We start from the raw sequence: 24,774 nt of genomic DNA on the forward strand, positions 1-24,774 counted from the left end.
TATAGAACAGCATTATTTCTTCTTCTTCTTCTTCTTCTTCTTCTTCTTCTTCTTCTTCTTCTTCTTCTTCTTCTTCTTCTTCTTCTTCTTCTTCCTCTTCCTCTCCTTCCTCTTCCTCTCCTTCTCCTCCTCCTTCTTCTTCCTCCTAATTTGTCAGTTTCAGGAGCTCTGACAAATATAAGCCTGTTAGATCTCTGTGCTCATTAGTACAGGAATGCCCAAGGAAATTAGTTAAACACGAATTTTCACAGAACTGGAAGGAGAAAGTGAGGAGGTTCTCCATTTGAGGATTCTGAGAACTTGGAAGAACCTGTTAAGGTCAGTGTGGTGAGAGTATTTGCTGAGAGAGAATTAAGACACTATGCCCTTCCCAGGATATTGCTTCCTGGAGTGCCTTCTGCTGTTGTGCCTCCACACCTTGAGAACCCAAGACTAGTGACTGAGGAATCCAGGGTGGAGAGAGAGAGAGAGACAGAGAGAGAGAGAGAGAGAGAGAGAGAGAGAGAGAGAGAGAGAGATCTGACTGTCTAATATGTGCACTCTTTACTTGCTCTCCGAAAATAAAAACACCAAGAAAAGCAGGAAGCCCTAGCCACTGAGAGAGGAGGCTCTGCTATGCTCCCAGGTTTCTTTTCTGTCTTCCCTGGCTTTGTGTTAGTTCCACTGTGGGCCAGAGCAAGAGCAACAATTGAAAATATGATGTTCTTTATCTCCAGAAAAAATACAGCGCAGTCACAATCACTGGCCTCAAACACTTTGCCTTTTTATTGTGGTTTATTCATGCCAGCAAAGGTAGCATTTCTGCTAGGTCTGGATACTGTGAAATGATTGAGAAAATAGGGACCTTGCATTGCTAATCTCTTCCCTTCTAGCTAACGGCTCTGAATCCACTCCAGGTTTTGCGGCCGACTCTGCCTCTGAATTTCGGCGGTGCTCTGGGTAGCACGTTTCTCTCTCTCCCTCCTTCCCCTCCTTTCTACTTCCCCCTAGCCTCCAGTGTCAGTCTCCAGGATTTTCTCTCTTCCTATTTCAAGAAGACTCGCAAGGCTCCCCCAGTCTGTGTGAAGCTGAGGTTTCCCCTGGATCCGTACATCTCCATCACATACCTCCACGCACACACCTCCCCGACGAGCCCAGCGCTCACACCCACAAACACGCGCGCTCACACTCGCGCCGGCCTGTCCATCTCCCTCCGGAGGGGGGGAGCCGGCGCGCGGTCCCACCTTCGTCGCTCACACTGGCCAGGCGAGCTCGCAGCGCTCCACGACTCTGCGGCTCGGAACTCGGACCGCTGCTCTAAACGCCCCCACTGTGGTATTTTAAAAAAAGAAAGAAAGAAAGAAAGAAAGAAAAAAGGACATTTCTTTGCCTTTTCCTCTTCTCTCGCCTCTCTCTTGCACGGTTTTCAACCCGAGAGGCTAACAGAGCCGGCTGCATTCCCAAGCCAGCCCTGGTTGGCTTGCCATCCACCATCTGGCTTATAAAAGTTTGCTGAGCTCAGTCCAGAGGGCTGCGCGGCTCGTCCCCTCGGCTGGCGGAAGGGGGTGACGCTGGGCAGCGGCTCAGGAGCGCGCCTCAGGCTCTGGCGGGCTTTCGGCTGGCTCCAGGGGCAAGGGGAAGACTTCGCGCACGGGGAGCCGGGGGCTGCCGAGGTGGACTTGCATGCTGCACCATGCCTTCTTGGATCCGGGCTGTGCTTCTCCCTCTCTCCGGGCTGCTTCTGTCCCTCCCGGCCGCGGCGGACGTGAAGGCTCGGAGCTGCAGCGAGGTCCGCCAGGCTTACGGTGCCAAGGGATTCAGCCTGGCGGACATCCCCTACCAGGAGATCGCAGGTAAGCGCGGCCGCCAGCCCGGGTCCCCCGCTGCAGCCCCGGGAGGCGGCGGGGGGCCCCTTCCCTGCCCCCTGTTGCTCACTTGCTGCTCACTTCCCGCGGGTGGCTCCTGGGGGACCCCGCGTCCCTGCCTCGGGGCGACGCAGGCTCGCTCCGCGTCCCCGGCGAGAGGAAGGTGTGCGTGCCGGCCGCCTCATTGTGTGCACACGCGGGAGCACCCTCGTCCCTCGCTCGCTCTCCCCGCGCCTGCTCCCGCGCCCCGCTACCTCGGTGGCCGGCCTAGACTCGGGCCGGCCCGGGCGAGCCGGGGACGGTGCAGAGGAGCCGACCGAGCCGGGCGCCCCTGGCATCCCCCTCTCCGGGGCAAACTTGGAGAACTGCGGCCACAGTTCTCCCAGCGCCACCGTCTGAGTGGCGCCTTCTCCACTCCCGCCTTCGCGCCGGCGGGGGCGGTGGAGAGACGCGGAGCTGCCCTGGCTCCGGCTCCGCTCTCCTGGTCCCTGCTTCCCAGGGACCGAGCGCCCGGCTCCCGGGCTGGGGGCTGGGGACGGGCCACTAAGGGGACGCATTGCCGGGCTCCCCAGAATCGGAATGTCGGAGCCCCCGGGCTGTTGCGGGGGTGGGGGAGCACTTCGCAGGCTGTCTGCTTCAGATTTGGGGCGGGCTTTGCGGTTCGGGTGCTCCAGCGCTTCCCCGACTGCGGTTGGTCACTCGGGCTGAGGAGACAACCGGGCCACCCGGCTCGGCCTCGCGCTCCGGCCGCGCTGGCTGGCGCACGCCGAGCCAAGTTGAGCGAGCGGCCCGATGGGGGCGTTCGTCTCCCGGGTCTGCACTTGGCGGTCGGTGGCTCGCCCGATCCCAGGCATCCCTTCCTCGGGAGCTCCGGAGCCCCCGCCCTCCTTCCCGGAGCCCGAGTGTGCGGCCCTTCGGGCTCCAGCAACTTGCGCTGCAGCCTGGGTGTGTGCTCTCCGGCTCTTAGCTCCAACCCAACCCGAGCTTCTTTGGGGCTTGGTGAATGAAACGAGTCGGGGGACTGATAATCCTTTAGCCGGGAGGGAATTGAGCTGAAAGAGGCCAAGGGAAGCCTGGGGACGATGCGAGGGCGCGGGCTGCTCAAACCGGGTAGCTGCCTGAGGTCCTAAGTGACCTCAGATCGCTGGATCGCCACCAGACTCTGCGTTTTTTGCCAAAGAACTGGTGGACTGGTGGAAAACACTTGCAAATATCTTAAAACATCTTAGCACTAATGCGTTGTGGAATTACTGCTGTGTTACGGTCGCTCTCCAAACTCGAGGAGTGAGGGTCTTTACTTGCATCACAAATAACACATTCCTATTAATTTGGGCATGGCCAAAAGGAAAATGAACCATGCTCATACATTACAAACAGCGCGGCGCTTTCTGTAGAAGGAGCTCTTTTCAGTTCACAGCCAGGCGTTCTGTTGCCTGGGTCAAGAAGGCTGGGTAAAGCTGCAGTGAATTTTAAGACTACTCTTTAGTCTCTGGGATTTCGCCCACCGCACTCCAGCACTCCCTAATTTGTTAATCAATGACTAGAAAGGGACTGCGCCTGCAGCTCCTTAAGTTTCTTAACCCTCCTTTCCCTTTGTCTACTGCTATTTCATTCTTTTTAATTAATTGATAAGGATCAGCTTCACCTTTTTAACTACCGAAATCTCTGGAAATTCAACTTTTAAAAGGCTTGGAGTAGGGATCCCTTCTAGGAACTCGTTTTCTCTTCTAATCTGGCCATTTTAAAACTGTCTCTTTTACACACACATATTTCCCGACATGATTTCAGATAAGATATCTCCAAGAAGAAAACAGCTAAGTATTTTTAAATTGCATCGGTATTCTTTAGTAGTCAAGGAGCCTCCCAGGAGACTAGCGCTGACTCTCAGCACCGTCCCGGGCCTGATTAGCAGAGTGCAAAGGCACATTGTAAATAATCTCTGTAGTCACCAGTTACTTTGCTGGAGAACATTCCCGGTGGCTCTTCACATGCTTCAGAAGTAGTCTAACTGCAGAGGGTTTAGGTTGTTGTATATATTTTTTTTCTTTTTTCCTACTGCCTTAAAAATCACAGACTGCTAATAGCTTTGAATTCTGAAAATATATCCACTTCACTAAACTCACTTAGGCCAAGAATGAATGCAAATTTAGGACTTTTTACCTTAAGGCCAGTGTCATCCAACGCTGGGTGACAGGATCAAAGTCCATGTTTTCCCCGGGGTCAAAGGTACATTAGATAGGAAAATAATGAACTGTAAGATACCCGAAGAAGTTTTATTTGGGGTGGGGGGAAGAGCATGATTTTTTTCCCCCAAAGTAAACTTTACACCTTGCTAAAGTAAATTGCATTTCCTATTGCTTTTGGAGAAATCACAATTAAATAAACACACCCTTCCTCTCCTCAAAGCTCTTGGTAATATCTCCATTTAAGAATCTAGTAAAAGTGTGGGTGCTATCCCTTCTTTAAATTCTTTTTCATCCTTTGTCTTGCTTTGGCATCCAGGGGTTTGCTTGAGAAAGGGCCTGTGCTAGTCTGTCAGTAAACTGGAATTTAAAAGAGCTGCTGCTCTTCAGGGTCCAGATTCCAGTTTAGCCATGTTTGCAAAGTAGCTTGTTAGTGAAATAACTGCAAAGTACTAAGGATACTGTATTCAGTCTCAACATTTGTAAAGTTTCACTCTAAGCTCACAGCTGTAAAACAATGTTGCCCTTTTCTCTTCCTCCTGGCCAAGAGATACTCTTCAAACTGTCAGAGGGGACTGGAGGTAATATATAAACTTCAGCTCTTAGGAAGTGAGTGCCATCAGAGGGGGGGTTTGCACCATCAATCTTTTCTCAGGCTTGATTTTAAACCCATGTAGGCAGGCAGATTATATTGACTCTCCTTGTTGGAAGATCTCCAAAGGAGCCCATTCTCCTGTCCCTCTCAGGGTTCCATTCTAATACTTGGGGATTCCTGTGGTACAGGGAGTGTTTCCAGAGTTCTAGCCAAAAGCCTTCACAGTGTCCTTGTTTGTTTTCCCTTGTTCTGTGTCCTGGGAAGATCCTAAGCTAAGAGCATCAGGAGCTTGGATAGGGCATTTCTCATCAAGGTTCACTCTTCTCTTCTTTCTGGCTGATGCTAAGCACCCCAAAGGCTCCCAAAGCATCAGGGAAGTGGTAGTGTATGCCTTTAATTCCAGCACTCAGGGGCACAGGCAGGCAGATCTCTGTGAGTTGTAGGCCAGCCTGGTCTACCAAATGAGTTCCAGGACCGACTCCAAAGCTATAGAGAAACCCTGTCTCAAAAACAAACTAAGGAACGAACAAAAAGATGTCAGCACTTGCTTGGGCTGTGGTTCAGATGAGCTGTAGAGTGCTGGCCCCAAATGCACAAGGCACTATGTCTTAGCAGCACACAATCCACATCCACTCACACTCTGACACAGGGGCTCTCACACACACACTCTCTCACACACAGACTCATGCCCACTCCTAAGCTCACACCCACACCCACCTCACACTCACACTCTGACACACACTCTCACACACACAGACTCATGCCCACTCCTGAGCTCACACCCACACCCACCTCACACTCACACTCTGACACAAGGGCTCACTCACACACTCTCACACACACTCTCACACACACAGACTCATGCCCACTCCTGAACTCACACACCCACACCCACCCCACACTCTGACCTCTTCCCCCTTACACATTGTGAGCCATATCAGAGAATGTTGTTTCAGTATTTCTTATAATTAGCTTTGTTGAGGTCTTTATAATATCTCATAGTTCAGAGTAACCTCTTAGTCTAATGGGGATTTCTCTTTTCTTATTTATCTAACGTAACTTTAACACTTCATATATAGAAATTACATGTCCATCACAGATTTATACACAATACTTAAGCAGGCCAGATGGCTCCCCTGGTTAAAGTGCCTGCTGCCAAACCTAACACCCTGAGTCTGATTGGTGGGACCCACCCAGGGGAAAGAGGAAACCAGCTCTTTCAAGTTGTCTCCTGACCGCCGTAGTTGGGCTATGGCGCCCATATGCACACATAAATATCAGTTCAAAAAGAAAATAGATAAATATATCTCAAATGTAAATATTACTTACTTGGTTTTTCCAATAAGTTAGACTATGGTGGATCTAGCGATATTTTATACATTAAAAGAGAACAGTAATGTGCCCAAGGGTGACTCAGCTTCTAACAAGTGTTAGAAGGAAACTCAAACCCAGGAGTACTGGCTTGAGAGTCCAAAAACCTCTAGTTTGGCCCATGGTCCTACACAATTAGGCCCCCAGCATTTGTTGAGTTCACACATACAAGATCTATTTTTTGCCCCTCTTGTATGTATGTCTTATGTTGTTGGCCAACATATCTATTTATGTATGCCCACAAAAGTTGTGAATGCCGAATTTATGTTGGGTTGCAACCTCCATCATTTCCAAAATCATTTTCCAGTTCATTTTATTGTATCTATCTTGTTATATAAAGTACATGCATTGGTTTCTTTCAGTGTACTGGTTCTACTAGAGTATTAGCTTGGTCAAAAACCTGTAATATTAGGTTAGTCCAACAAAACTTATGATAGATCATTGTCCAGAGAGTAGAAGCTAGAATCAAGTCCTATTTTCACAGAATAAGACAAAATTTAAAATCAACTCTTTTTAATATGTGTCTTACCCTACTTTTTCTCTCAGCTTGGTCTACAGAGTGAGTTCCAGGACAGTCTCAAAAATAAAAAATAAAATAAAGTACTAAACTGTCTCCATCTCTTTGATGCCAGTTTGCCAGATATTTGCATCAAGATCTACCTTGACGATAGGACTTTTTTTCATATTCTGCTAGTGGTCTGGAGTTTTCAGTCCATATTCTCACCTCAAATATATATGGATATGCAATATATATAAATATACATACATACATACATACGTACATACATGTCACATATATAGGATTGGCTTTCATCTTTAACCATTTTCTTTTCAGTTCACAGGTAGATGTCACAGTAACATATGTGGACTAACAGTGTTGGGTCATTCTTATCCCTTTTATAACTGTATTCAACATCTTAGTTTTGGATAAACTGTTTAAATTCCATTTCTCTGCCCTACTCAAAGGTTTCTGATCTCTTCCCTCTGTTTTGTAAATGGAGCTGCCTCAAAGTCCTTTGGATGAACAAAGTGAGTCATAAATGAATTAGCTGCATTTCAGTTTTTTTCTTTCTATGGTTTGGCCAGTCACCAGATTTCTAAAACAATTACTCTATTTCCAGGTACCCAAGCCATCTGAAATCCAGGTTATTAGGAGGCCCTCTTACTAAATTTTTCATCCAGGAATCAACTGAAAGTGTCTCTTGTAAACAAAGTTCGTCCAGCCGACTTCCTAGGAGAATAATTTCTCATTGTTTAAGGACTAACACACTTTTTTTTCTACATAAGACCCATTTCTTTTAATTGAATTGTCTCATAATAGTTTGTGACTAGAAATGTAGGCCACTATCAGGACTGTACTTGGAAAGGTTCTGTTGATTTATATAAGGGAATACGTAGTATTTAAACTTTTGGACATCCATAAAATGCAAAATTGTACTTTCCTGTTATGTCACCTATTCCGTAAAACTTGTAGTCAAATAACTGTTGCTAAATGATTTAACCCCAGTTTCTGTCTTATTTAAGCATAAAAAACTAACACTATACAATTCTTGCATAATTTACACATCTCTGAAGAGTTCTAGAAAGGCTAGAGATTTAGAGTTGTCTAGACAGTATAAACAACTGGTTTAATATTTTCAAGATCTTGGTGTTTTCGTAATTTACCAGCCAAAACTACTCTCCCATATCTTTTCATTGCATATAACTTAATTAAGTAGTATAGCAATTATCTAAATTATCCAGTTGTCAGTGTTTTATATAGTATTGTTTGGAAAGTATTATGAAGCCTGGTGTGGTGGGCCTGTAATCTCAGCATTCAGGAGGTTGAGGCAGGGAGAGCTGGAGTTCTAGACCAGCCTGGGCTACATGGTGATGCTCTGTCTAAAACAAAACAAAAGAAAAGCAAAAACAAGAAACTCAAACAAGAGCAACAAGAAAGTCAGAAAGCACTCAACCAAACAAGAACAAATATGTTTAAATCTGTGGCTAGGAAAATATGTAAACAAATAATATGTAAACAAACTCGCAGGGGTAAGTCATGGGTAAAAATTTCCATATTATAATAATCTGGATAAAATTAGGGTTTAAAGACATTCACTTACCATTATTCTTGAACTCTTGGAACAGTAACAAAGAAAAACAGAAATGATTCTACCTTTAAACAGCATCTAGTTGATTGGTGACTTCAGGCATTTTGTTCATTTAAGCAATGAGTATTTATTGTGTATGTGCTATGTATAATTACCTGTGCTTTGTGCTTGGTCTGCAGTTCCAGGGAACTTTGATCTCCAGCAAAAAGAAGAAACTCAGGGCATCACCGAAAACTGAGTGATTCCAGCTGAGATAAGTGTGTAGCACTAAAGGCAGCAGATTTATGGGATCATTTCATCTTCACAGAGGGCCCTAGACGTGCATCATTAAGGACATGCAGTGTGATAGGAACCACGAGAGAAGCTTTTGGTAAAGGTGGGGCACATATGACATGTCCAGGAGAACACTGGGAAACATGGGAAGAACCCTGGAACCAGTGGTCACCAGCTGGGGTGAGAAGTGATGTGTGAGTTAGGAAAACCAGAGAATCAAAACCTAAGAGCTGGATTAGCAGCATGAGGGTTGCCTAGCAGTCCCATGTTTATCAGCTTGGTCCTTTAGCAGAAACATTAACAGATGTTCAACTCAGGGTTTACACACTGAGTTGTTTTACATGTAAATCAGCTAAGGGGAGGGTGAGGGGAGTGGAGGGGCTGGGGGTGTTTTATCTATTTAGGGCCTGCTTGCCTCGTATCCCTTGTGAATTATGCCAGTCCTGCTTGCCATGGCTGAAACAAACTTTGGGGCAAGAGTCCTAAGATGTTGAGTCTTTTACAGCTCTCTGCTCTAGACACTTCTAACCTATTGTGAAGATCCAGCACACACACGCACGCACGCACGCACGCACGCACGCACACACGCACGCGCACACACTTAGAACATTCGGTGATTGCTCATGCATACAAGCACGAACACAGGATGTTCTGTGTTTGCTCACCTCACTTTAGCCCCAGAGGTTCCTCTGAACTCTTGCCCTTCTGGATGGTGACTGTTCAGTGGGGAAGAACTCATGTCTAAAAGGACCGATTTCTCTCCCCTAAAATCTAAGTGACCAACTGGGTCCTGGGATGCTTTGAACTCCCTATTAAGGTTTTGGCCTTTAATCTGAGAGTAGTAAGAGGCCCTTTGAGAAGTGTTTCCATCAGGATTGGCCATGGTTTTGTTTGTTTTCACTTCTTTGAGAGAATTTACTGGACGTGAAGAACACACACGCAAGAAGGGAGGAGATACTATTTTGAAAGAGAGAGGTGACTGTGCAAGTAGGAAAAGGAATCATGAAATAGTTTCAGTAGGTCCTGCCTAAGAGCATTGGTGGAAAGAGTGAGGGTGAGTGGGTAGGAGGGGAGGGACACGGAGAGAAATAAATGTCTAGGAAACATTCATTGACTTACCGAGACTTTGGAATATTTATGTGTTGTTTTTTAATGCACACAAAACTCACTATCACCAGTGAGCCAGCCGAAGATTGTGAAGAACGTCAGCATGGCTGATAGAGATTTTGAAAATAGGGAATACTCAGAAAACCTGAGGTTACCAATAACCAGGTAATCAAACACAAAATTTCCTTCCTAGATTTTTGTTTTTGGACGGTGATAGTGAGAAAACCATTTTAAATCTTTTAACAAAATAGAGAACTATTTAAAGCTTATCATCATCTCCGTAGTATTTAAAATATGTTTTGGGGACATGTGAATTTCAGAGGTCATTACTGATCCTTAGGAGAGGAACCAAAGGAAGAAGTGGCCTCTTATAAGGAGAACCGTTGAAGGATGGGCAGTGTTTAGCAAGGGAGTGGCAGGAGAAGGTGGAATCCGGGGTGGAGTGGATAGCGGGCGTGTAAAGGGCAACACAGACAGGAATTTATTTGGAATTGATGAAAAATTATACTGAGCAGCTTGGGTGGGGTTGGATTTATGGAGATCTTTGGATGTCCTCAGCTGATGAGGTCATCCTCCCGGGTTGCTGGCACTGAAGTGACACGATGGCAGTATTCTTTTAGATGGGTTCAACGCTGTAAGCAGGGTGATTCTTCCAGGCCCAGTGGGAGAGAAGGACAGCTGAGTTCTCCATCAGATCTCTAAGTAGGAAGTGGACATTCCCAGAGGAGGGTAGGGGGAAAAAAGAAGGGGCAAATGCGGTTATCAGAGAAGAGAAAAACAAACTTAGGTCAACTAAAAGGGACTTAAAATCTAGACTCAGTCACAGAGGCTTCCAGTACAAGCATACAAGGAAGATGAGCTGTTGGAAGCCTTTGCCTAAAATAATCAGTTGAGATACTTTTGGCTGCCGGTCACAGAAAATCCCTCCTCACTTGGTTTATGCAACCATTTCTGCACACAGCAACAGTCCCAACATCGGTCATGGAGAAAGAAGTGAGAACGCTGTGTGTTTATAGTATCTGCAGGGCCCTTGCCTGCTCCTCTTTCTGCTCCTGGATTATTTCTAACACATCTCCATATGGGCACAAGGCAGCTGCTAGAGCATCGGAACTCAATGCCAAAGGCACTGAAAGGGATTGTTTTCCCCTGTGTGTATGCACTGGTGAGAAGCAGAAGGACATGTACTTCTGGTTACAGATTGCTTGTTGTGGTCATACTGGGAAGGGCAGGACAGGGGAGAGGAAGGGAAGGACGGAGCGAAAGAAAGGGAAGGAAAGTGCAGAGGATTATGGTTGTAGGAGAGAGTAGATTTAGCTTGACGGCAATTTGGTAGCTGATGGCCAAAGAATTGCTTTGTTAGTTTTCCATGTTAAGAATAACCCCCCTGAATTGAATGGTGACAGAGAGATTGGAGAGAAATGGCTGAGGTTGATTTATCAAGTAGATTAGTTTCTGTGGTATTTCTTAACTCTGGCCAGTGGTGAACTGAAACATGAGAAGCAGTACCCAGTTTTGTAGCATTTGCCAATTCCTGTGTAAACTCTCTCATCAGCACTTATTCCAAGTTGCCAACAATTTCTAAAAATGTAGGAATTGTAGAGAGCCTGGGTCATCTCCTGGGTCATCTTAGGAGGTGTATGTGGAGTCATTAGGATGCCCCTACAACTCCTGTCTTTCTGCTCTTCTGTATTCTGACTCCCTACTCCCTCCTCTTCTCCTCCCTCCCCCTTGAAGTAGTCACAATTTGCTCCATAATAAGAAGCCATTAATGTGGATGAGGGTGTCTCCCTGACGCCGTGTGTTGTTCCCACTGAAGGGCTGCCTACACCCAAATGTCTGGGTCCTGTCTCACTAGGTGTCTGACTGAGCAGGACTAGGCTGTGCCTTTGAATCTATCTATATTCAGGGATGTTCCTCGCTGATGCCAATGTTGTTGGTTCTATCATTTTGGGTCTCTCAAGAGCAACACTGAGTTCTGTGCTGAGTGGGTTTTAAATGCAGTCAGGTACTATTTTTTGTGTTTTTTTCTACCTTGGTCCATCAGGAGAGACCTCGGACACACTAGACTGCACTGTTTATCTCTCCAGACTTTTTTTTTCAAGATTGTACCATGGCCATTTGGTGAAACTGAGGAAAACAGCCATCTTCCCTGTGCTACTGCCAATGACCTGTCATCATTAGTAAATGGACCCTTTGCATTGCTTTAGTTGGGGAAATGGGCAACAGAATTAGAAGATTCTCTCTACAAGGACCCTGCCTTTCTTGCTACCTTGGCATGCTTTCCTTCGGCACATTTGAGTTTTACTAAATTTGTCCTTTTATCGTCTCTGGAAGAATTTTATCCCCCTGCCTCCTCTTTCAGTTATTCCCACGCTGGCCTTCAGGTACACAACGAGCTATTTTCTCCCAATCTCTGTGTTCTTATGTAAGGAGACTATATACAGAGATAGCCATTTTTCATTTTTGAGCATATTTAATTACAGATGGGCAAATCCATTCTGATCATGCCCCCCAGGGTCCACACTTTCACCATTGGCAGGAGAGCCCCTAGTACAGTTCATGGACTTTAAGAAATTACCTTCGTCTCTCTGTGCTCCAGGACAGCTGTGTTCAGGGGCCATTGTTCCTCTAGGAATCCCAAGGAACTCTGCATACGCATCACAACGTTGTAGTGAATTTGAGGCAAGTATTTTCTTTAGGAAAAGAGGCCTTTTAATGTTTGCTGAAGATGCATGAATACTTTTCTCTTATTTTCTTAATGGGTCAGAGTAGCTTAAAGTCAGTAACACTTATGAGGTGAACTTCAAAATGCACGAAGCATTGCTATGTACCAGACAGAAGCTATAAGCTTTATCTGGAAGACATTAGAAAGAATTATTGTCCTATAGCTGTTTGCTTTTCCTAATATTTTTTTCTTAACATAATGACTGATGAAACAAAATATACAATCTACAAGTGCTAAGGTTTTGTTTTTTTCTCCCAAAGGCATAACCATTCTATTTTCTTAAAGTTCAGTGTAGTAATTTATTGCAAAAGGAGCAAGTGGTGGGAACTAACTTACAAAACAAGACATTCTTGTATCTGAGTCACTTACCTTCCAGATCCCTACCCCTATTCATACCAAGAAATTGGTTTCAGAAGCCAGAGATTTGGTTGAGCTCTAAGTACAAGTCACCTATAAGCAAGTCATGATTTCTTCAGTGACTTCTGTTTTCTGTTTGCCTAATAAAGGCTTTCAAAGCCTTGAGCACTCCATTTGAAGAGCTGCAATTCACTTCTAATCTCACCTGCCACCTCTGTGGAAATTTAGGCTCCTTGGTCCCCTTTGGTCAGTGATCTCTTAGGACTCCTGCAGCCATTGATCTGCCTGGAACTTGGGACAAAGAGTTCACTTTTACAGTATCAAGTGCAAAGGTGTGAAAAGCTTGTCCCACATGATCACCAGTCAGGTAGACTGTTAAAGCTCAGGCTGACCTCTTTATAAGAGTGCAAGAAAGAATATGTTCCTGTCACTTAGATTACCATGTGGTTCCTCTGAAGGTCAGTCCAACTTGATATGAAGTACCACTCAGAATGCAGACGTCTGTCCTCTGCACACCTCTCTGCTAGGAGGACACTCTTCCCACTTGTCACCTCCTCCTCTGTCAGCAGAATATGATCTGGAGACCTTAGCATCATTCTGAGATACTCATTATGTGCTTTGAAGGAGATGAGCAGGTATACAAATGCATTTTTCTGCTCTGTTGGACATGTGTAATGTGTAGATGCATTTAAACTGGAGTTAAAAACATGTTAGGTGAATCTGATATTCATGACAAAAAGAGAAAACCGTGCATCCTTCATTTTGTTTATTAGTTAGCACATGGATTTGAGTCAGTTCTCAGTCTGGGTTATTGTTGGAAAGGTAATCTATACCACAGGAAGTCACATACACAAGCAACTATGGTCTGAGTGCTACTTTCTTCTTTACCCAGAATTTGGTCTCATTATATAAAAGATTTTCAGGGAACAAAATATGCAGTCTCATTGGTTAGAATGATCTTAATCATATGTGGTAACCAAGGCTGCATTTTGTAGCTGGAATGCAATTTTCTACCACTGAAAAGCCTATAACTTGTTTTCAGATGAATTTTAACCTTTCTAACCATTAGTTTATAAAGCACAACTCCTGACAAAACTATTGTTAACCCTCTGAAATACTTATATTTTCAAAAGTATGACCTTATGTTTGGAGCAAAGTTTTAAAATGTTCTGCATGTTATCGAAACCCCTGAAGCTTTCTGTTTGGGGGGAGAAAACGGAGCCCGTTTCACAATGACTATAATCTGGGAAAGCAGAAAGTGGAGCAGATAGGCAAGAGCAGGCTTTGTGCAGCCCGACATTTCTGCAAGCTATCTTCATTCAGGGTGACAATTTGGATTTTAACCTCATTAAGCATTAGAGAGAACCAGTGTCCAAAGAGATAAGCCGGAAGGTTCCTGGAAGTTGCAAGCAGCTGACAGCTTCCAGCTCTGCTTGTGAGCAGTGTCTGGGACATCTGCAAGGTGCTTCGGATGCCCAGAAGGAGGCTCTGCTGTGCAGTGCCTGTGGTAGGTGTACCACCTTCAGCCGCAATTCAGCCTGGTTACTGTGGAATTGATTTTCATGGCTCATGACAGCAGCTGTTTTCAGCCCACGAGGAGGAAGTGGCTGAGGCCGATACTCCTAACACAAGCAGCAAATTGTTCCCTGCCTGTCCTACCCTTCCAGGTCTGCTACCTTGAGGCTCTAATGGCCTTTTAACAGGCTTCCCAGCCGAGCAACAGATGTGAAGTGTCCTGAACGGGGAAGCACACCCCAACCCTCACCTCCCTGAAAGAGTCTGCTTTGTTTTTGCAGGCATTGTACTAGTACCGCATCTGAGGATCTATTCAGCCATGTTTTAGATTTGAAAAACTGAAATAAATCTCAATTATATAGAAAGAACTCTCAGTGTGGTAAATGTGCCACCCACCAGAAGTGAGGTCACATTTACTTAATGCTTATTGTCAATGGTGGCCCTTTAGGGTAATACACTATCAGGGGAAAAATAATTATGGAATCCCAGGAAGCTTCTAAAATTCCTTATATTTTAAGTCAGTTTGTTCTAGGACTGAAATTCGCAATGCCCTTTTGGAGAACAGACATTTAGCTTATAGAATTACTCCTGGCTCCCCTTGGTTTCCTTTTGTGCTATCTATCCTATGTGTTGTCCTCCTTTGCTTATACATAGGAAATGTTTACCAAATGGGCAGCTGGGTACTCTTCACAGAGAACTCCAAGGCCCAATCAGAAATGGTAGAGAAAAGTTGGGATTTTATTCTTGTGGACTTGGGGACGAGATTGTGTTGAATTGTATAGGCTTTCCCGTGGTAAGAATGCCTACCACAGCGTGCCTTTTGGTATCACTGACATCTGAGAGCAGTCTGTATTGTTCACTTTGCGATGGGGATGGGAACTAACAGATGAGCCATCTCCCTCTCTCCAGGAAGTGACTGTTACCTGCACTTCTCCTAGGAATACTTAGCGGTAAGGATGTGAGCTGCTAGCATGCTTATGCCCAGAGAGTGACGATATCCCAACCCCATGGGGAAGGCATGCGGTTTCCTCCTCTCCCTCTCGTCTGTATTCCTGTGACCACCCCACCTGGTTTGCTCAGGGGCACCCACTTCTTGTGTATTAACAACAGCAAAACCAATGTAAAGTCTGATGTAGTTAAAATTTTGGTCTGATCAGCAAGGCCTCGGGATAGCATTTGTTGTAAGGATTCTTTAGATGGTGTAAAGGTTATACAGAGAGCAGATCCTTGGCATGGTGTAGCGGTTATACGAAGACTAGGTCCTTGTGATGCTTGCTTCTTCATCCATGGGGATAGTAGCTGGTACCCTGTACTCCCCCCCCATGACACACAGTGCTAGGATATATTCCCCCATCTTTATGTGCTTTGCTACCGCTTGTCCAACTTCTCTCCCTTACCCTCACCTTTCCTTTCCTCGTCGTGGTCAGTATCCCATTCAGTTCTATTATGGTATATTTTGAGATCATTTATATTTTTGGTAGTTTCTATTTGTGAAATAGAATATGTGATTTGTATTTCTGTGCCTGTTATTTCACCTACTTCCAGACATTCATCTGCAAAGCTGAATAATATCCCATTGTTTATATACCCATGATATTTTCTTTATCCACTTATCTATCCAGGGCTGGGTACCACAGCTGGTTATATATTTTGTCTTCGTGAGTGGTGCTACATAAACACGAACTGTTGGTGCATTTCAATAAGCTGGTTGTGTTTTCTTTGGATACAGAGTCAGAATTTCTGGGTCATTTTGTAGCAGCATTTTCTGTGGCATCCTCACTAGCACTTGCTTGTGCTGTTTTGAGAACTCACAGTCATTCTGACTGGTGCTACCTCCGTAGGTGGGAATGGCATTTTGCCTATGGGTCTAGGTACCCGTGGTTCTATATATCCATGTTGCCAATCTTAATTTATTTAATCAGTGGTGTTTAAACTTGAGTGAACCTTGGGATCCTCTAGAATACTGGCAGCAACATGGGATGCTGGGCTCCAACTTGGATATTTCCAAATTCCCACCTAAGAAGCTCCTGGAAATGTTGGTGCCCTTGCTGTAGAGACACACTTTGTCAATCACTGTCTTAAATCATGAGCCCTAGAGTCTCCACTTTGCTGTGTTCTCCAGTGCCCCTAGAGTAAATACAGACATCTGAGTTCAGCATCCAAGAACTTAAGCCACCTTTCTCACTTATTTCCAAGCATGACTCTTCCAGAAGTTTCCATCTCATAAAAGCTCTTTCACAAAACTTGCTTCACTTTGAGCTTCTGTGCTTTGCGAACAGTCCTAACAGTGCTAGTCTGTCCTCCTCACTTATCTACAAAACAAAGTTCCATCTAAGTTGCCCTCACCAATTACTCTCAAGTTCTCCAAACTCATTTGTCCAAGGCTACTTAATTCCTGTTTCATCCTTTGCCAAACTTCAGTCATTTTCCTCTTGTTTTGGTAATTAAGCAAGCTCTATTCTACTTCTTCTTGTCTTCTTTAGAACAAGGCACTTATTTTTTTTTCCAAACTTGCCCCCAAGGTATCAGAGGACACTCTTGTGCAATTTTGCTTTTCCCAGAGCACAGTCCCTTAACATAGATGAGACTCAATAAATAATTAACTATTCCCTGATAGGAATTATAAGAAGTATTCCTTTCTCCCTGCTGGGCAAGACTTTTAGACAATTTCAATAATACTAAAACTAAGTGGTTGTAATATAAAGACACACATTTTCTTTGAAAACTTGGTACCCATAGCTGTGTTCGCTCAAGGCAGTGGAAATCAATTTGAGAAAGTATAAACCAACATAGTTTACTGTGTGGAACAAACAGGAAATTTGTTGCTTTGGTTTGATGTTGAAGAATAACCTGCCTCCCAAGGAATCGTTGCCACATGTTGGTATGTGCCCATTAAAAATGCCTTTTAAAAGGAGAGTAGTGTTTTTTCCCCTCTAACTCTGAAGATAGTTTTTGAATCCCTGAGAAGGTTAGGAGAGTTAAATATAAAGAATATTTTAAACAACAATGATCTTGCATGGGAGGCAGAGAAGTTGCTAAGAGGGAAGTGACCTGGCAGAGTTGGCTGGGCCTAGGTGTGAAGCCATCAAGGGACCCAGCTTCTGGAGGGATCTGTTTGTGGTGGAGGCTTTGTGGAAGACACTGTGCTGCTGGCAGGCACACAGGAACCGTGTGTGTGCTGTGAGTTCTATTTCCAGTCCTTGCCTACTTACTGCCTTCTACATATGTCAGTACACATTATTTTTAATTGCCTGTTTAAGGGAGAGATACTTGAAGTTTTCCTGCCCTTATGGTCCACACAGAGTATCTAGGACAGATACAGATGAGGCATGTCTGTGTGATGCACATGGAGGAGGCAGTGGTACTGAAATGCATGGGAGGGGTATGATGAGCCCGAGAGAGAGAGAGAGAGAGAGAGAGAGAGAGAGAGAGAGAGAGAGAGAGAGAGAGAGAGAGAGAGAGCAGCTTAGATCAGCTTTCGGGTTGTTGAAGTGACTTTTTCACTTTTGCACATGAATTAATTTAAAATTTATTCTTAATGTTATTTTGTAAAGATTTGTTTATTTCCTGTGTGTGTGTTTTGCATGTATGTATGGAGAGCAGAATATGGCATCAGATCACCTGGAATGAGAGTTACAGATTGCCAGCTCATTGTGAGCTCCACCTGTGGGTGCTGGGAACTGAACCCAGGTCCTCTGGAAGAGCAGATAGTGCTATTCACTTCTGTGCCACCTCTCCACCTCTCCGGCCTGACCCCAACCTTTTTTGAGTCAGTGTCTCACTATCTAGCTCTAGCTGGCTAAGAATTGTCTGTGTAGAGCAGACTCCTGCCTGTGCCCCCTTGTGCTGGAAATAAAGGCCTATTCCATCATGCCTGGCCCTAAATGTTCTCATCTAGAAGTGGAAGAATTGTATCAAATAAATATGGAAGTTAAATGAATTCCTTTCTTCAAAATGTCTTCCTAAGCTTGCTAACAAAAGTACAGCTCTGTTATCTTGCAAGACTGGACCAACTGATCTTTGTTGCAGTCACTGAGAATGAATCTGAACACAGACAACTGTGTAAACCTATCAATGAAGATGGTAAACCTCAACTTATCTTTGTTCTCATATGTCTAATAAAACCCCAGGAATGTTTTCCGGAAATACCCACACTTACTACAGATGATCATTTCCACTAAAGATGTATTTTTAAATGGTTCTAATTCTAGTTCATATGCAAATGTTCTTTTGCCAAAAGTTATCATGCTGTATATTTAAAAATTCATAGGCATTGCAGTATTCCCGGTGTGAACATGAGAGTGTGATGTATGTGTGTATGTGTGTGTGTATGATTGCATTTAGGACCACATCCCCACTTTGAGTTTCTTTCTTAAAGTGTTTATGTTGCATTTAAAAGACACAAATATTTTGATAATTTAAGATGACACCAATGATGTGGCTGATATATTTTATTTTGCCTTTTGCAAAAGGAAATGGAAAAGGTCTATTTGTGTTATGAATTCTTTTTGCTAGCTTACTTGTGTGGATGGTGCTTATGAGTCCTATCAGACAACAATAAGGTGAAAACAACTTGGCTTGGTTCGTGCCGGGGCATCATCTGCCTTGGTTTAGTTTTTAGTTCTATGTTTTCTATCACATTTTCAAATGTGATCTTAAGCTCTTTTGCTGTGGCAGTTTGCACATGAAGATGCTTGAAACAAGTTCTGGGATTATAGGAAAGAAATAAGGATGCCCTGATGACAACAAACAGAAAATTTTCCCCTTTCACGGAAATCCTTCCTTCCTGTGTGGAGAGCAAACACTCTCTCCAAAAGCAGCAGCTGCAGAACTCCCAAGAAGCCAGAACACACTAATCTCAGTTGTAAAACGTGTTTTTGTAGCTCAACAGAGATTTAGCTGTTTCTGACGAAAAAATCAAAATCTGATTTTAAAATGAAGGCATTTAAAGCAAGGCACAAGAGAACCTTATTTTTGGTGTTGGAGAAGAAGCCAGGGTGCTTTCAAGCCAGTTCTCTCTCAGGAGGCTCTGCCTGGGCAGGGCCTTGCTCCATGCTGTCTGGGCAGTGTTTACTGACGCATCTGGGCAATGCACTGAGACACAGATGTTTGAGTTTTTGAAGAAGTTAGTATTTCCCAGAGATCGTTATGAAGAGGAAACAGTGGTCACTGGGATGTGTTTTTTTCCTACAAGTTCATTTCTACAAATTGGAGGTGCTGTTTAGTTTTATTAAGAGGTGTGCTTGATTGGTTGGGGCAAAGTAGCATTCCTTCAAAACATTGACCGTGTAGGTCTCTGATCTCACATCCTGGTAGTTGGTCCATTTTGTAACCTCTTGCTTATGTATGCATACACAAAGCATGCTTCATGAAGTTTCAGAGCATGTATTGTTATGTGGGATTGTTATTCTCCTTAATAAATGATGGTTGCACTGAGCTCTAATACAGGATGCATGATCTGCTGCTGTGTTTGTTTCTGTCATGATAGATATATTAAGTTTCCTAGTCTCGAAAGAAAAATTCCTCAGTGTCTTTTGGTAAAATGAGAAAGGGAAAATGATGGTTTGATTAAAAGGTGTGCTCCTGTGAGTGAGAGTTCATCACTTCTATTCCTAATGACAGGCACCTTTAGTAGGCATAATTCCTTCCTGGTCTTGTCTCATAATGTGATTTAAAAAACATTTTGGAGTAGAAATCACACTGTAACTTTGACATTGGTGATGTAAAATATAAATATCAGCATCTATTAGCCTACAAACTCCTAAAAGTACTGTGTCTGATTTATCCTTGTAATGTAATGCTCTCAGCACTTGAGTCAGATGAGGTGTTCCCTGTCCTTGCTATGAGTGTACAGAGGGCGACATGACCTAGGCTTCCACCGGGCTTATAGAAAGCCGTCTTTATATGGATGTTGGCTGATTGGCATGCGTTGTTGGTTATGAAAGCATTCTGGATGCTATTGGTTAAAACCCAACATTGTATATCACTTTTTATTTTAATAGATGATTTTTTTTGATAATACAAGTTCCTGACCCTCAGGGAGCTCATCCTGTCAAGGTTCACAGTGGACAGTGTAATGTAAAGTCTAATTTCCAGTCAAGACTGATGGTGACATATATCTCTGCCATGTGCACTAATATCAAGAGAAATTACAGTTTTGATGTTTCATAATTATTACTATTATTATTATATTGGAAACAGGTCTAGGTAAGCTATATATACATTATTGTCCTTACCTTAATTTTTAGAAAGTTCATATGTGTATTTTACCTTAAATTTTGCTTCTAGAAAAAAATCATTGTTATAAAACCATTGCTTTTACATCAAGTGGAGTGATTTATCCTACAGATCTTTTGAAAATGATAAAATAGTATCTTCTGTCTCTTTTTTCTTGCAATATCAAAAGTATCAAATGGTTGACCTTTCTGTACAGCTGAAGGTTGTCCTTTAATGAGATTAAACCTCGATATTATGGTGAGGTTGTTAAAAAATAGGCTTCATGTTACCACTGAATATAGAATAAAAAAGAACATGTACTGAGCTCTTTCTAGGACCCACTTACTGTTTTAAACTCTTATACTATCATGTAATCTATACATCATTTCATTATAGACAAAAGCCATTCACATTTAGTAAGCAACAAAACTGAGGCAGGGAGTGTGCAATTAATTTTTGAGATCATTTTCTCAGAACCTTTGATTAAATATCGGTTATGGTTCTGTCCCCAGTATTAGGAAACAACAAACTCATAGTTACTAGAAAGGACAAGAATGTAGCAAAAGTTATCTCAGTACTAGGATGTCTCTAGAGTCTTCCCGGAGTAGCACCCAATTTACTGTCAGAAAGGCTTTGGAGGTCACATCTAGGCATGTACAGCTACATTGTCATGGTTCTGAGAGGTATCTAGGTTTGTAGAAAGACATGCCCTTCTGGTTAGAGCCAATCTTGCTCTCTAGCTAGTTTCCACCATCTTGAAAGTCTTGATGGTAGGCAGAGAGGCTCTACAGTCATCGGACCGGAAATCCGCAGGTGCTGGGTTCCCAGCTCCATAACATTTAGGACGTTCATAACCTAACATCTACTTGTCTTGGTATTTGCAACTGGCCACTAAACTCTCAAAGAAACAGTGGCAATGATGTATCCTTTCTGCAGGTAGAAGTGGCCTCAGGAAAGTTCTGGCAATCCCTTCAAGTATCCCTGGCCAAAGATGAAGGTGTGAGTCTCTAGGCCACTAAGTGTTCATTGGCCAGCACAGTCATATGCACAGATGACCTTCATGGTCTGCTGTTGCTTGAGGTCTTGAGTGATGCTCTGAGTGTTTCAGTTTGTCTTAAAGCCCTAGTTCTTCAATTCCAAGTACCTGTCAATAAATCCTTTACTGCTTACATCAGCAATAATTAACTCATGTTCATTAGAACTAAACACACAGTGGTGGTGGCCAGGGGCGAGACAGCAGACCTTGGAGTGACTTTTAGTTAAACATTAGCTCCATGGCTGTTGTGCCTGCTGGAAAACAATGGTGTAGTTGGCTAGTCCAAATGAGAACAAAAACAGGGTGGGGTGGGGGTGGAAGGGTGTGCTGGAAAGATGGCTCAGAGGTTAATTGCACTGTCCACGTATGATTCCAGGGAACTGGAGTTCAATTCCCAGCACCCACATGGCAATTCACAACTGTATGTAACACCAGTTACAGGGGATCTGACACCTTCACACAGACACACATGCAGGTGAATCACCAATGCATATAAAACAAAAATAAATAAATGATTGAAAAAAACAAGGAAGAGATACATATGGTTGGAGAAGTACTGTTCTCTTTAGGAAATGTTACAAAAAGATGTAGTTTCTTTTAAATTTCTTTCAACTGTGATTTCTCAAACATTGTCTTTCTAATTGCCTAAGAGATAATTCATACTGCCTTCTACGCTGTGAAATTCTCTTCCACAGGAATCTCACTGGGCCAGGCTCCAGACCCTTTTGGAGATTTTCAAGGGAGTTCTAGGTATGGTTGGGTCCTTGGAGACAGACAGGAATTTTAAGGGGAAAATAATAAATGGGTTAAATCATTTCAGCCCCATCTAGGAATCTGCATTAATCTTTTTATTTTTCATCAGGAGTATATTGCAGTGTGATCCTCCAAGAAGGTAAACATTTCATTTTTCTGCTCTATTGTATGTGGTCATGTTTTTTATTATTTCATACAATTCTTAAGGGCCTAAACTTTCCTTTATTTTTGTGGAAGTTGTTCACATGTTTTTTTGACTTGTTTTTTGTTTTCACTGAGCTTTTGGTTCCTGGCAGCGGATTAGTATATTAGCGTACAGAGTAGAATTATTTACCAGGAGGAATCAGCTATTGAACTTCAGGCCTGCTCTCACCTTCCAACTGCCAGGGTGCTCAATATCCAAGGCTCACACACAAAAAAATATGCAGTAAGCAATCTGATCGTGTTCCCATTTTAAGATTTAAAACAAACAAAAAACAACCAAACAAAAAGTCAGGGTCTTCTTGGTAGCCCTTTGAGATTGGCTTTACTTAATTGCTCAATGGCACGAGCAGCTGTCTGCCTTCTTATTCCTCCAGCCACCTAAGTAGGGTGAGGCTATTTGAGAACACACTAAAAGCTCGGTTCCTCCTGCAAGGATAAACTTCCTACAGGTTCCATAACCTCCCTATATGGTTCCACTAACTGAGTGCTCAAATATATGAGCCAATAGGGACCTTCTAAGTCAAACTCCCACAGGTACCTGAAATGCTTACACTTTGGAAACATACCTTGATGTCAGACTTCATAGAGACCCAAGTGGAAGATAAAAGAGTTTCAGAACGCTTATCTTTTGTTGGTGGATAGTCTTGGGTCTTGCTGGTGCTGCTTCTTACAAGAGTCTTTTGTGTTATTGAGATTGATCTGTAGATGGCTGCATAGTTACTGAATTAATGGTATTGTCAGTTAACCACTGGATCATGGTGTGTTGACATCACAACACACCACAGCACATATTACCAAAGAGTCATCTTACAGGCTGGAAGAATCAAAGGCAGAGGTGCGATTTTATTTTACTACAGACCTGAATTTACTTCGGCTTTTGAACAAGAGACAACACACAAGTGTTTGAAACGGTGAGGTGGGAGATGAGGAGGGGGAGAAGAAGACAGAAAGGCAGAGCCAGATTCCCCAGGCGGAAATGAATGTGCTTAGGACACTGGGCCAGCAAAAAGCACTTGGGAAAGCTGGTGACATATGCACCTAGGAGGTCACAAAAGGAGGGTCAGGAGTTCAAGGCCAGCCTTGGCGACATATTAAGTTTGAGAACACACTGGGCTACATGATACCCTGCCTCAGCAAACCACAATCACGTCTCGAGAAAATAATATGTCAAGCAGCTTAGCATAATCATGATGAAAACTAGACTTTGACTCTATTTCCCTCATTGTCTTTTTAGGTTATTATTGGTTTAATTTCTAGCTATGTGTAGTCTTGGTTCGTGCAGTGCAACTTACCTGTTTTAGACACTTATTCTGAGCCCCTTTGAGATGCAAAGCAAATTCCTACATTAACAGATAAGTTTTCCAGAACCAAAGGGAAGGCTCCAAAGACCAAGAGGCACTGTCACATTCTCTATAGCTCTATTAGCTATTGAACATGTTTGTTTCTATTATAGAGCCAACCGCATTAGGTGGGGGGAGTTAGGGAGCTGATGGACCATGGTCCGGGAAGTTAGAAGAGGGAGAGAGCAAACAGACGGATTGCAGGTCAACACTGAGACTGTCAACCCAGCTATCCCAGACTCAGAGAGCTGCCTGGCTCTTAGGCGTCCCCAGGCTTCCTATCTTTTTCAGAGTTTCTTTCGGAGTAGGAACATCCACTGCAGCTTATTGAAGAACTCATCTGCCCCTGTTCGTTTGCTAATACTTTCCCCTGTGCTAGTTATTTGAAATACCTACGTAAAGTTGCACCAGGATGATGTTCAAATGGATAAAACGTATTGATACATGAATTTCAGAATTCCTTTCTACGGAAGAAGTAAAAGCCTGTAAACTCTGAATTGGCTGAAATGCACCCTGTGAAGTTCTCTGAGAGACAGGGTTGCTCTTCAAGATGTTAAATTCCACCACAGACTTGGATGTACCTCCCTGATGTCCTTTTCTGTTTTTCACAGACTGGATTGTGTTTGCTCATTGCTGATGAGATGCTGTTGAAGGGAGGATATATAACTTCTGATTAGGAGGCTGGGGTTCATGGGTATAGAAACTGTACCTTCAACTCTCCTTCCTCATCTTTTCCCATTTCCTGGGAAATTCCTGGTCTTCCCTACTCTTCTTTCTTTATATTTGTCTTTTTTGCTCATGGAACTCCGCTGAGCCAGAAATAACATTTGCCTTTCCCAGGTTCTTGCTTCAGGGGTCTTCAGTGACAATCGCTATGGGAACAGTATTTTCAGACATTTTCTCAGGGAGTAAATGACAGGAAGGAGTGGGTGAAAGGGCGCAGTTTAAAAAGTGGTGAGAGTCTGGCTCCTCTGACGCCAGGGTACACTTAACTTCTCGTGTAGGGAGATGGGATGGGGGCAGAAAGCTCCCCGAACCTTGACCGCCTGGCATGTTGTGACAAAACCATCCAGATGCTTCCACTTTTTGAGATGTATTTGTGAACTGATGATGTCACAATCTTCAAATGGTACAAAAAGATTGGGCTCTTCAGAGACATTCATTC

At 43.6% G+C, this 24,774-nt stretch overlaps 1 protein-coding gene across 1 annotated transcript in view; it reads left to right on the plus strand.

Moving 5' to 3' along the window:
* The first annotated feature begins 962 nt into the window (after window positions 1–962).
* The window catches only part of Gpc6 (glypican 6), a 1,011,294-nt gene continuing 987,482 nt past the window's right edge, over window positions 963–24,774 (plus strand). The window contains exon 1 of the mRNA XM_027394047.2: window positions 963–1,832. Coding sequence (XP_027249848.1) covers window positions 1,673–1,832 — 160 coding nt within the window. The 5' untranslated portion in view covers window positions 963–1,672. The remainder of the gene's footprint in view (window positions 1,833–24,774) is intronic.

This window comes from Cricetulus griseus, assembly GCF_003668045.3.
Source record: "Cricetulus griseus strain 17A/GY chromosome 1 unlocalized genomic scaffold, alternate assembly CriGri-PICRH-1.0 chr1_1, whole genome shotgun sequence".
Lineage (NCBI taxonomy): Eukaryota > Metazoa > Chordata > Mammalia > Rodentia > Cricetidae > Cricetulus > Cricetulus griseus.